Raw genomic sequence first — 12,646 nt, forward strand, 5'->3', positions numbered from 1 at the left:
AATATTAAAGGAGACTTTAAGTACATTTTTAGAATTTTACAATAGTCCGGTTTAATATACTTAAAGGACCTTCTGGCCATAAGACATGCTTGCTCTCTCCTCTGACATGTAGACCCTTTGGCAATAAATATTTGTTTGGTTAATGAATTCATGAATTCTGAGAACAAGAAGTTACATGAAAAGAAAGATTTGGGAAGGAAGGGAAGTTTTTGCACTTTGATTGTATTGCTATTCTTAGAATCAGCTGGAGGATTTCAATCTGGAGACAAAGGATTGCCTTTAGTGTACGTAAAATGGGGTGTGTGTGTGTGTGTGTGTGTGTGTACATTTTTCTGGGGAGAATGGAAAAAGGCATTCAACAGGTTCTCAAGGGGGCTCATGTCAGCCAAAGATTCAGCCCTCCTGCTTGAACAAATGCCTCTTACAATCTGTATATGAAATGATATCTAAATGTATGCCTGGCATATAGTGGGTACTCAGTAAGTATTCTGCCCTCTTTTGTTATATTTAAGAATGGGATGACATTAATACCTTTTTGGCTTGTACTTTACAGGGTTGTTTGAGGGATCTAGTCAACTACTGAACGTGCAAGGACTTTCATTCATTCAATAGTCCTTTATCCAGAACTTAGAATCATCAGGCGCTGTTCTACATGCAGGAGATGCTATAATAAACAAAACAGATGTGTTCTCTGAGCTATGGAGCTCAGGTCACCATTCTTTGTAAACTGTAAAGTGCTATACTCAATAAAGCATGGAGATAAACATGTCTCCACACCTCTGTTCAAGGGCATTTTTATGATATGGCCACCTTACTCCCTCTTCCCAGAAAAGGAGAAATAAACCCTCATCTAAATGTCCATGTCTGCATTGTCACAAGAGTACACAAGAGAGGTAGTCTGTAGACCTGGGCTTAAGTCCCATTTCCTGCTCTAACTAGCAGTATCACCCAGGGCAAGTAATTTCCCCTTTCTGGTCCTAGGTTTCCTCATTGTTAACATTATGGGGTTGGGTTTTGTGGTCCTTAGTGTTCTCTGGTATCTGTCATGCATCTCCATCAGGAACTCAATGAGGGCTATCTCTTTGTCTTTGTTGTCTCTGTGTCCTCAGGGCCCAGCACAGTGCCTGGCACTCCGGGGCTCCATCTCTGTTCATCTAGCATTCTAAGATCTAGCCATAATGGAAATAAACCCCATTTTTTATGTGCATCTGACCTGACAAGTCCAGGAAACAGTGAAGCAGATACCTTTGGGGGGACAAAATAAAAGATGGGATTGAGCAGGTAATTAAGGCTATGGGCCTAAGGACCCAGGATTGTGGCGATGGAGACACTACGATGGGCTGTTTTTTTCAGGAGCACCTTAAGAATGAGGCTGAGCCTGGCCTCTGCTTCTTACCTCCCTCCACAGAGATAAATATCCCTGAGTGCTAATCCAGCAGCTGCATGTCTGAGGCCTTCCCTCTTGCTTTTGTTGTATATTTTTCTGAAAAAAAAGTGGTGGGAGGGGTGAGGTTAATGCGTTGAGTGTGAATAATTAGTCATTCAAATCATTGACATTTACAATGACAGGATTTGAGTGCCTATGTTATTGTGCACTGCTTTAATAGTTTATCCCTGAAATTTTCTGCCTGTATAATGTTTCTTAAAATATATCACAGGAACATAAAAGATTTAATGCAGTGCTTTGTACAACCATTAGAGTTGAAGTCAACTGAACCTCCTCAATGCTGTATCCTGGATGCTCACTGTAATTCTGTTCTTAATTGCCATTCGTAAGAGGGAAGGAGGGCAAAAATGGTTTGGAACCTGGTCAGCTGCAAAGTTGGCCATGAGACCCACACAGACTGTTTCATGAAAATACATAGTCACACTTGAGTAACTGATATATTTATTTGCAATGAAAATTGTGCTGTTAGAATATCAAAGGCTTTAGCCTGGGGAAGGAAGTCTTCTGATCTTGTGAAGCCAGCCTCTGCACTTATTGGAGGATATACTTCCTGCTAACGTACGTTTACCTCTGGTCTGTTCCCCAAGTTGAGATTACAGGTGTCCTCTCGTTAAAGACGTCATATAACCTTAAAATATTGCAGTTTAATATTCTTGGGTTCCATATCTTTAGACCTTGGCAATTTCTCTTATTTTCCAAGTAATGTTTTAAAATCCTCTTGGTTCACTTGTGTGTTGGATTTGATTCTGACATTTTACATTTGTGATTCCTTTTTTTAAGCCTGTCTTGTATCCTGGAATGCATCATTAAGATGAGTGAGGGGCTTACTATGTGATGTGTGTTAAACATTTGCAAGTGTTTCTCAGCTTTAGCATTGTACTTTTTTATTGAGCAAACTCTGTGTGATTGTGTGTATTTTCATCAGTTCTTTCTGAATACACAAAAGGATAATTGTAGTTTGTGTGCAGAGCAAAGAGAGCTCCATCTCCATAAGCCAAGAATGACTTGACCTAATTTATAGGTTTGGTCGGTTGAAGTAGCTCAGTACCAAATATTGCATCTCATCGATCCTTTTCAAAAGTTTGAGCCCAGTTAAGGTTGTCTGATCTACAGATGGGGCTCCAGTCCAGGAGTCAGCATAATTTAAGAAATGCACATAAGATGTAGGGGAAGATGGTTGGGGAACTGACATGACTTTACTGCAGACTCGATGCTTCCTAGGCTTCTCTGGAGCAAGGAAACCTGTGAGATGTTTACATGGACAAGTGCTGGCTTTCACCACACATGTCTGTGAGGCGAGCATCCAGTGAACAAAAGATGAACCTGGCTGTCAGGTGACCTTTAACAGTCTTGATCCCATAGAATCTCAGCATGCTTAGGTATGATTTACATTCTTCTTCATACTCCATCATTCATGCCAAAAAGGCTGCCTCGGTGCAGGATATTTTCTAGGTGTTTGTGGGAGAGCCATAAGAAGAGTAACCTGACAGGGGCACCTGGGTGGCTCAGTCAGTTAAGCGTCTGACGTCGGCTCAGTTCATGATCTCACAGTTCATGAATTCGAACCCCGTGTCGGGGCTCTGTGCTGACAGCTAGGAGCCTGGAGCCTGCTTCAGATTCTGTCTCCCTCTCTTTCTGCCCCTCCCCCACTCGCACTCTGTCTCTCTCTGTCTCAAAAATAAATACACATTAAAAAAAATAAAAAGAAATAAAAAGAAGGGTAACTTGACAAATATGGACAGCAGGGAAGGTATTCTATAGATCATGGGACTAGCACTTTTGCCATTAAGTCAAAATGTAGCAGCTGGGTAGCTCTGTGGTTCTGCCAACCCAGCCTTCTGAACCAGATAAATTCTGCTTTTAAGTTCCTTATCAAGTTGGCAGTGCTCCTTGTGTCTGTTGCCTGGACACTTAGTGAGGCAGTGAGACGACACAGCAAATGGAGACACGGCTCAGGCCCAGGAGGCCCAACAGTTTGGCAGAGCAGAAACCTGCCTCCCAGCCAGGAGTTGTGATGATGCTCTACGACATCATCTCCATTAGCATGTACATCCCTTGGGCGCATCTCCCTCATTGTTTCCTGGACAGAGCAGCTGACTAGGCTGTGTTGGTACAGTTTCTATCAGTGCTGAGAAGAGTTTGATTTAAGATTCTTCAGATGGGGCGCCTGGGTGGCTTGGTGGATTAAGTATTCCAACTCTTGATTGCGACTCAGGTCATGATCTCGTGGTTTGTGAGTTCAAGCCCTGCATCAGGCTCTCTGCTGCTTGGAGCCTGCTTTGGGTCCTCTATGCCCCCCTCTGTCTGCCCCTCCTCCATTCTTTCTCTTTCTCTCTCAAATAAATAAACATTTAAAATAACAAGATTCTTCTCAGAAACTCTTTGTTTTCTCCTTGCTGTCTCAACCAGCCTTCCAGAATCCCACAGTTGACCTGAATCCAAGAAAAAAGTTCTGATGATGTGATAAGGGGAGCCACTTACATTACTTATAATGATAAAGAATCTTAGAAGCTCCTCACCTTCCTCCATCTGCCTTATTTCTCTGACTCCTCTTGAGACTTTTTTTTTCTTTTGGTTTCATTTCCGATTTATGATCATTCAGAAGAGGAAAGAATTAAAGTAACACCTATATAGGGCATGATGCAGAATATTAGTCATTATGCCTCCAGGCATTCTTTCTGAAGATAAACCTACACGAGAGGCTTTATTCCAATTTACAAAGAGGAAACTGAGGCTCAGAGTATTGATGTAACCTGCCTGAGAGCACATAGCTAACAGGTGGTGGAACTACAATTTAAATCAGCTGTTGCCTTGACTAAAAACATATTCCTTTTTTACTTTATCACTCTGCTTCAATGAGAAAATAAGCAAAAATGAAACCAAACCAAGAAAGTCTCAACGAGTATTGATAAGGGTGTGCAGCAACTGGAACATTCATACTCTGCTGGTGGGAGTGTAAATTGGTGCAGCCATTTAAAAAAGATACTGACAGTGGCTACTACAGCAGAACATAAGTATATTCTATGACCCAAAAATAGACTCCCAGGAATATTCCCAACAGAAATGTGTGTGTGTGTGTAAACCACAAGACAAGTACATAATGCTCATAACAGCGTTATCAAAATAGTTAAAAACTAGAAACAACCAAATGTTTATCAACAGTAGAAGAGATAAATAAAATGTGATTTAAAAAAATTTTTTTAATGTTTATTTATTTTTGAGAGACAGAGTGTGAGTGGGGGAGGGGCAGAGAGAGAAGGAGACACAGTATCCAAAGCAGGCTCCAGGCTCTGAGCTGTCAGCACAGACCCCGATATGGAGTTCAAAACTACAAACCATGAGGTCATGACCTGAGACAAAACCTGACACTTAACCAGCTAAGCCACCAAGGCACCCCAAAATGTGATTTAAAAAATTTTTTTAATGTTTATTTTTGAGGGGGGGAGGGGCAGAGAGAGACAGACACAGAATCTGAAGTAGGTTCCAGGCTCTGAGCTGTCATCACAGAGCCTGACGTGGGGCTCAAACTCACGAACTGTGAGATCATGACCTGAGCCAAAGTCAGACGCTTAACTGACTGAGCCACCCAGGTGCCCCTAATTTTTTAAATGTTTATTTATTTTAGAGAGAGAGAGAGGCAGAGAGAGAGGGAGACAGTGGATCCCAAGCAGGCTCTGCACTGACAGAGCCTTTGTAGGGCTCGAACCCACAAACCATGAGATCATGACCTGAACCAGAGTGGGATGTTTAACTGACTGAGCCACCCAGTTGCCCCCAATATTTTTATACAGTGGAATTCTCTACAGCAGTGGAGAAGAAGAACCTACCACTATATCTAACGACATGGATGACACCCAGACATAATGTATGAAAGGGTACATATTGTGTGATTCCATGTATTTAAAGTTCAAAAACAGATAAAACAAATCTCTGGATTAGAAGTCAGTTACCTTCGGGAGGTGTGAATGATAGAGGTGGGGACACAGGAAAGACTTCTGGAATGCTAGTCATGTTCTATATCATGATCTGAAAGGTGACTACTCAGGTACGAATTGTGTTCTCTTTGTAAACATTCTTTGAGTTGTACCCTTAAGGTTTGCACACTTTACTACATGTGTATGATACAAAAGTGCTTATCCCCCAGAAATTCTCTCAATAGCCAAATGGTGATGATAATGGAAGCTGCTAGTTATCCGATATCTGCTAAGCCTTGCTTTCCTTGTCTACAAGATGTGGAGAATATGAGAATATGCCTCATTGCCTTCTTGTGAGAAGTGAGACAAGTGATGTCAGACAATTGGTAGAGTGACTTTAATAAATATCAATGATGGGAGCATCTGGCTAGCTCAGTCAGTAGAGCGTGCAACTCTTGATTTCGGGGTTGTAAGTTCGAGCCCAATATTGGGTATGAAGATTACTTAAAAATATAATCTTTTTAAAAAATAAAAACAAATAAATATCAATGAATGTGAATTACATTCCCACTACTATTCAGGTGGTTTCTGTACATCATGTCACCACCTTGCAAGGCAGGTGTTCCCATTTTCAAATGAGGAAAACTAGGGGTGCCTGGGTGGCTCAGTCACTTGGGCGTCTGACTTCAGCTCAGGTCATGATCTCACAGTTTGTGGGTTTGAGCCCCGCATCGGATTCTGTGTCTCCTTCTCTCTCTGCCCCTCCCCCACTTGTGCCCTGTCTCTGTCTCTCAAAAATAAATAAATGTAAAAAAAATTTTTTTTAATTAAAACAAAAACATCAACAACAACAAAAAAAACAAATGAGGAAAACTAAGGCTCCTAGAATTGAAGTCCCTTACTCAAAGTCACACAGCTAGTGAAAGGCAGAGCATGATTCCATTTCCAAAGAATTGATCAATTTCGGAGGCAATGGAAGTCTTATCATGAAGGACTAGTAAGGGATGGTGATAGGATAGAATGGAAAAGGGGGATTGCTGGGCTGCATTCGGGGCCAGGAAAACTGTAGGCCCAGGCTCTGCCCCAGTTTGCGATGACACAGTTCACTGGATGTCTCTGGAATTAATCTCAAACATGAGAGTTTTGAACTAGATTTTACTAGATTTTATTTCCTTAAGTGACTTCTGGCTCTGCAGTTTTATGATTCTCTATGTTTGTCATGCCTTATAGGGCCTCTTTACAACCAGGCTCCATGAGCTTAAATTCATTTTTCCCGTAGAACTTTATTCCTACTTCATCTTCTCAGTACTTTTCCTCAATCACATCCTATAAAGCAGGGCTAATTGTTCCCCTACTACATGCCCATTGTCCTACTGTGAGCCATTTGCCGGTCTGTGTCCTCCATAGACTGTAATCTCCTTGAGGCTAGAGACTAAGATTTATTTGTCTTTTTTCCCATACATGCTGCCTGGAACAGTTCACACATTTGTGGAAATTTTTGTTTAATTAAGTATTTAAATCCACAGAAAGTCCTTTTTGAATAAAGTGTGAGAGGATAGCCTCAGGCTGTGCTGGACCTAAGGTGGAGACCCAGAGAGACCTTTTCCTTTATGTTCTTTATTTTATTAGAGGTCCAGGAGAAACAGTAATGGAGTGGCTAGGGAGAAGAATCATCAGATGACTTAGCTCCTTGGTGTGTGTTGATGAAATCTGAAGTTTGATCAGTGCTTAAACATCAGTGACAATCCAAACCCTTCCGATATGGAATGGCCCCCACTTAATTTAATGTCATTTTACTTTATAAGATAGTTAATAAACAGGTACTGTGTTTGATCTTGTGAGCATAGACCTCTATATTTAGTTTTTCAGCTTTAATGGAACTATAATTTTAATCATGATTATTACTTTACATTTTAATTATAATTTGGTGTGGCTTAAGTATACATTTCTGAGAGTGATTGTGTAATGAAAACAGGAATTAGCTTTTCATTAACAAAATAATGGGAGCGTTCCCATTGCATTCTAGTCTGTGTTCAAAATCTATGGGCTGGCCTAAAAATAGCAAAGGGAGTTTAACATTTTGGTTAAAAACATGCTTCTAAATTGGATGTGTTCACAACCCAGTCTCTTTTGCTCCATCTTGCTTTATCTTGTTCCCTTTCTTTTCAAAGTACAAAATAAAATTAAAAAAATCTTGAAAGAGACTTTGTGTCTTTGAGATTTCAGGAGGTTTATTTTTATTATTTTTATTTTTATTTAGATAATTAGCACCATGGAGCCACAGGTGTCAAATGGCCCAACATCCAATACAAGCAATGGACCCTCCAGCAACAATAGAAACTGTCCTTCTCCCATGCAGACAGGGGCAGCCACAGATGACAGCAAAACCAACCTCATAGTCAACTATTTACCCCAGAACATGACCCAGGAGGAATTCAGGAGTCTCTTTGGGAGCATTGGTGAAATAGAATCCTGCAAACTCGTGAGAGACAAAATTACAGGTATGGTCTTCTTCAATATTCTAAGCTTAGGATCAGCAGCTATCTGTTCGGTTGAATGTGCAGACCTTAGCAGGAATGCACGCGCGCACACACACACACACATGCACGGTGAATGGTTAATGCATCTGAGTGTCTGCATCGTGTATCCTGCCTTCAGGGATGGCGTGGGAACACAGTCGTAAGCTCCTGCAAGTGTGTACACTACATAAAACCATTCTGCAGATTGGTAGGACTTGGAAGCAGATGAGATTTTGGAGCTTCCTCAAGCTTTACTTTCTGTGAAATAACCCTTTGGTTTGATCCCCTTTTATTCTCAATCAGCCACCCTTTCCCTTTGTTCTATAGTTCTCAGTTCTGCCCTCCACCCTCCCTGTACTCCATGCTAGTTTTTATCTATTCCTTTCCTCTCAAGCATTTGGCTTGTGTGTGTCCAGTGTCTGAGACAGTTTTAATGGGGCGGGGGAGCCATTGTGGATGGAGATCACAACTGCCCATTGTCTCTGGGAGAAATAGGCTGTAAGGATAGCAGATTATTCTGGAATAAAACTACTCTGCAGTAGGAGGGAGAAGCTTAATGAAGATCTGTATTTGAGGTATTTTGTTTGTTTTGTTTTGTTTTGAGGATACTCTTTGAGAAGTCGGAGACTTTTTACTTAATAGTAACACAATACCCTTACAATTTCAATACTTGAACATTTTAGCTTCCGATGTTTTTCTAATCAACAGCCATTTGCTGAAGACCTAATGTTTGCCAGACACTGATACTGTAATTCTTTGGAGTGAAGTGTCCCTGTAATCTTTTTGGAAGTGAGAATATTTTCTTAGAAATCTACTGGCTACGTCATGACAGAGTGCAGCTGCTCATCTTTGATGCTCCATTCCTAAAATCATTCCGCCCACCTGAGCATTTGTCATTTTTGAGTGTTGACTTTTGTTTCCTTTTCTCTGGACAGTTTAATTGACAAGCAACTGGCCTATTAAGAAAAAGGAAAGTCTGTCATTAAAATAGGAAGATACATCATCTTGGTTTTAAGTCTGAGAATCCAGTGTATACGTGTGCACATAGCTGTATGTGTTCTCCAATTCTTCTAATTCACTTGTAAATTTGTCTCCTATATAAATTAAGTACCTTTCAAGATCATAAAACTAAAATAACTGTTGAAAATAAAAGTCACATAACCCTCCAAAATTAATTTCCTCATCTATAAAATTGGAAAATAATATTTATCTCAAAGGGCTTATTTTGAGAATTAAGTGAGAGACTGGATAGTGTAACGCCTATTGCATAGTGGTCTCTTACTAAATGGGAGATGTTGTTATTACAGAGGCATGTAGTATGTTACAAGGAAAGTGGCTGAACAGAGAAATTTTATCAAGGTCTCCAAATAGGACCGGAGCTTTGATGATCTTATCTGAGAACACCGTATCATCCATCCTTTAACAGAATTGCCTGTCCTCTCAGACAGCCAATGTTTAGATTCCTGAATAATCTTTATATAATAGGATGATAATTCACACAAAATTAAAACCAGTTAAGCATATGATTCTTCCTCCCACTCCTGTATAGAAAATGTATTTTTGGTGTAGCCTTACCTTCTAAATAGGGACTCTGCCAGCTATATTAGTGAATATTATTAATCACCTTTTCAAAAGATTTCCCTTAGAACTGTAGTGAGATTTTTTAAAAGTACTGATTCATGGTGTTGTTCCTTGTTTTCTAAAGACACATGTTTAAACAAGCAGATTCCTTTACTGAAAGAATGCTAATTTGGTAGTTCACCGAGTAGATTTGAATAGGAGTGACAGCTTCGAAGACAGCCTTTAATTTGGTATACAAAACCAAAATTGTCAACTTTGGTTTGTTTAGCACCCTCTCCAGCACAAGCAGAGACAGTAGCATCTGAGCTTAAGGAAGAAGCTTATGGGTTGAAAGCAGAAATATAATTCAGGCATAAATTTATAATTATACACTTTTTAAATTTCAGGCAAAAAAAAATTTTTTTATTTGCAGGGAACTTCTGGGAATGAGGCAAGGAAATATATAAGAGAACAGAGATATTTGCCCTCATTTGGTAGCAGTGTTTAATAAAAGTAGAACTTGTGGTTGTAAAGAGTGCTTATTAAATTCTTCATTTACACTACCTAATTAATTCTAGCATTTTAAATTAACAGTGAAACTGGTCCCTGCTGTACCATTCCATAGATGCAGCATATTTCCTCCATCCACCAGTTGTTCAGGTTTAATTGACTACGCTAAAAGTCAGAGAAGGAGGGAGAGAGGGCTGTGGGGAGTTGGGGAAGGAGTGAGAATCGCTCTAATGGAAGACCCTCTGAGGCCTACATTTGGTGGGAGGTGATAACACAGGCTGGGAGAGGCGAGGTGGAACATCAGGCAAGTTGAAAGGCTGCTGCCGGTGGTTCAGAAGTCAGGGTAAATGACATCATAAGTATTTTTGTTGCCCTGATTTTTAACATCCCAGTCCCCCCTTTTCCTCCAACACCTCCTACAGATCTCAATACATCTCGATCCTGTGAAGTTTACAAGGAGTTTAAATATCTAGTGGGAGGATTGGGGGGTGGGAAGTGGCGAAGAGATAAGAATTCAAGATTAAGATTTTCCAGCCCAAACCACTCCCTAAGCGAATGGATTCCCTTAGAAGGTTCCAGCTTATCAAATTAAGAGAAAGAGAGGGGCGCCTGGGTGGCTCAGTCGGTTAAGCGGCCGACTTCAGCTCAGGTCATGATCTCACGGTCTGTGAGTTCGAGCCCCGTGTTGGGCTCTGTGCTGACAGCTCGGAGCCTGGAGCCTGTTTCGGATTCTGTGTCTCCCTCTCTCTGACCCTCCCCTGTTCATGCTCTGTCTCTCCCTGTCTCAAAAATAAATAAAACGTTAAAAAAAATTAAAAAAAAAAAAAAGAGAGAAAGAGAGACACTCAGAGGAAGAGAAAGAGAGTGCGACTTGTTGTTGAAAGCATTGTAGGTAGGCTGGGTTGGCTCCTGACTGTGGGTTGTGAATGAATTCTCCATTTGAAAACACATAGAGGAAATTTGGGCATGGGCTTAAGTGTTTGGTACTGAGGACATAATTGCTATCATTTATCAGATACTTTATGCTAGGCACTTGCTAAGCACTAGACATACCTTATTTGATTTAACCCTGAGAATAACATCCATTTTCTTAGATGAGGACACTGAAACCTTGTGAGGTCAAGTAATTTCCCCCTGCAAAACAATTATCGCCAGGTGGTGGAGCTGGGGTTCACCCCCAGATTCCAAAAGCATGATTTTATGGGGAAGTATGTGCAGGATGCCCCTGCCTGTGTTAAGTGAAGATCCCCGCCTAACCCTGGCCCCATAACCCAATGAAACATTTTGATCTTCTGAGCAGTAGTTGCTGGCCACCCTCTGGAGATTCTACCTAATGCACCATGGCTTTAAACTAGACTCCTGTGTATAACAGGAGGCAAAGATAACAATATTTATCATCCTCTGGGGATACAACTCAGCCTTCAGAGTAGAACCAAATTTACTGAAAGTGCCAGGTTTAAGATTCTGTTATAGTGCTTTTGGACATCTCTGTTACTTATCTTCTCAGTGATATTAGATTTTCTTCTTCCAATTTTAAAAGGACACTTATCAGGATAATCTAGGTACCAGAGAGAGAAAACATGTCTCCCAACTTGCTTTTGTGTGCAGCCGTGGACACGTGATGGCACAGGAAGCCATGTTCTTCATTTTTCTCTTTCATCCATCTGCAGACTCTGCTGCTGGAGAGAAAGGGACATGGTGTGTGGCCCACGAGCTTTTGTGCAACCTCCAAACTCAGGCAAAAAAACATCAAACTCCTGGTAGAAATTATATTATTCCCATGAACTGCAAAGAATTGAATTAGTTTCTCATTTTTAATTTTGTTGCCCTTTTGTTTTTTCAAGCTTTGAGACTGCATTAGAGATGCTCAGTATTTTAGGGAAGGAAACATGGCTTAGGCAGGATGCAGTTAGATGGCTCAGGGTATGTCTTAAAGCCAGCAGAACTGGGATGCTAAATTACATTTTAATAGTTGTCTACCTCGTTATCACTGCTCTCCAAAAGGAAGACAGAAAGGAGAAAAAAAGTAACAAAGAAAAATCCCCAGAAATGAATCCATGTAAAACAAACAGTTTTGATCTACTTGTCTAGCTCGTGTGATTTTTTGCATTCTAGCGATCAAAAAGAATTTTTACTTGATATTACTCTTCATGTGCCCATACAGTATAGTTTGTTTTTTTGTTTTTTTTAAATCCCAGTTCAGGCAGGTAAGAGCTCTGAAGGGAGGGTTTTGAGGACGGAGTGGTCCAAACTGAACATTATCTGTTATAAAGCTGAATATATAGAGTGTCCAGGGCATGGAACAGACTGTAAGGACTATAGATGGTTGAGAAAGGGTGAGGTTTTTGTTAGCTGGAGCTGCTGGGAGAGGTTTGAAAGATGAGGTTAGGATTTAGGTAGAGGGAAGAAAAGCAAAGGTACAGAGCTAAAATTCCAGTCTAAGAACAAAAGCCTTTTTTATTCCTTTGTGTTTTGGACACAGGAAGTAGAGCTAGAGTATGCCTCTTAGGACACAGTAGTCTATTATAAAGCAGCATCACCAGATGAAGTTAAGCATACCAAAAAACGAAGCTGGTTAGAGTTGCACCCTGACAAAGACAGCATTTCCTAAACCTCACCTCTAGCCCATTTTTTTTTCATTTTTTTCTTTATAACACTTGGCTTTGGCTTAATTAATGTTATTCAGTGGAAAAGGC

General features: G+C 40.6%; 1 protein-coding gene across 6 annotated transcripts in view; it reads left to right on the forward strand.

The window, feature by feature from the left end:
* Nucleotides 1-12,646, forward strand: part of ELAVL4 (ELAV like RNA binding protein 4) — a 145,937-nt gene that overhangs the window by 86,240 nt on the left and 47,051 nt on the right. For all 6 annotated transcript variants that reach the window (XM_027059234.2, XM_027059232.2, XM_027059238.2 and 3 more), the window contains exon 2: nucleotides 7,622-7,862. In XM_027059234.2, coding sequence (XP_026915035.1) covers nucleotides 7,622-7,862 — 241 coding nt within the window. The remainder of the gene's footprint in view (nucleotides 1-7,621; nucleotides 7,863-12,646) is intronic.

Source organism: Acinonyx jubatus, chromosome C1 (genome assembly GCF_027475565.1).
Source record: "Acinonyx jubatus isolate Ajub_Pintada_27869175 chromosome C1, VMU_Ajub_asm_v1.0, whole genome shotgun sequence".
Classification (NCBI taxonomy): domain Eukaryota; kingdom Metazoa; phylum Chordata; class Mammalia; order Carnivora; family Felidae; genus Acinonyx; species Acinonyx jubatus.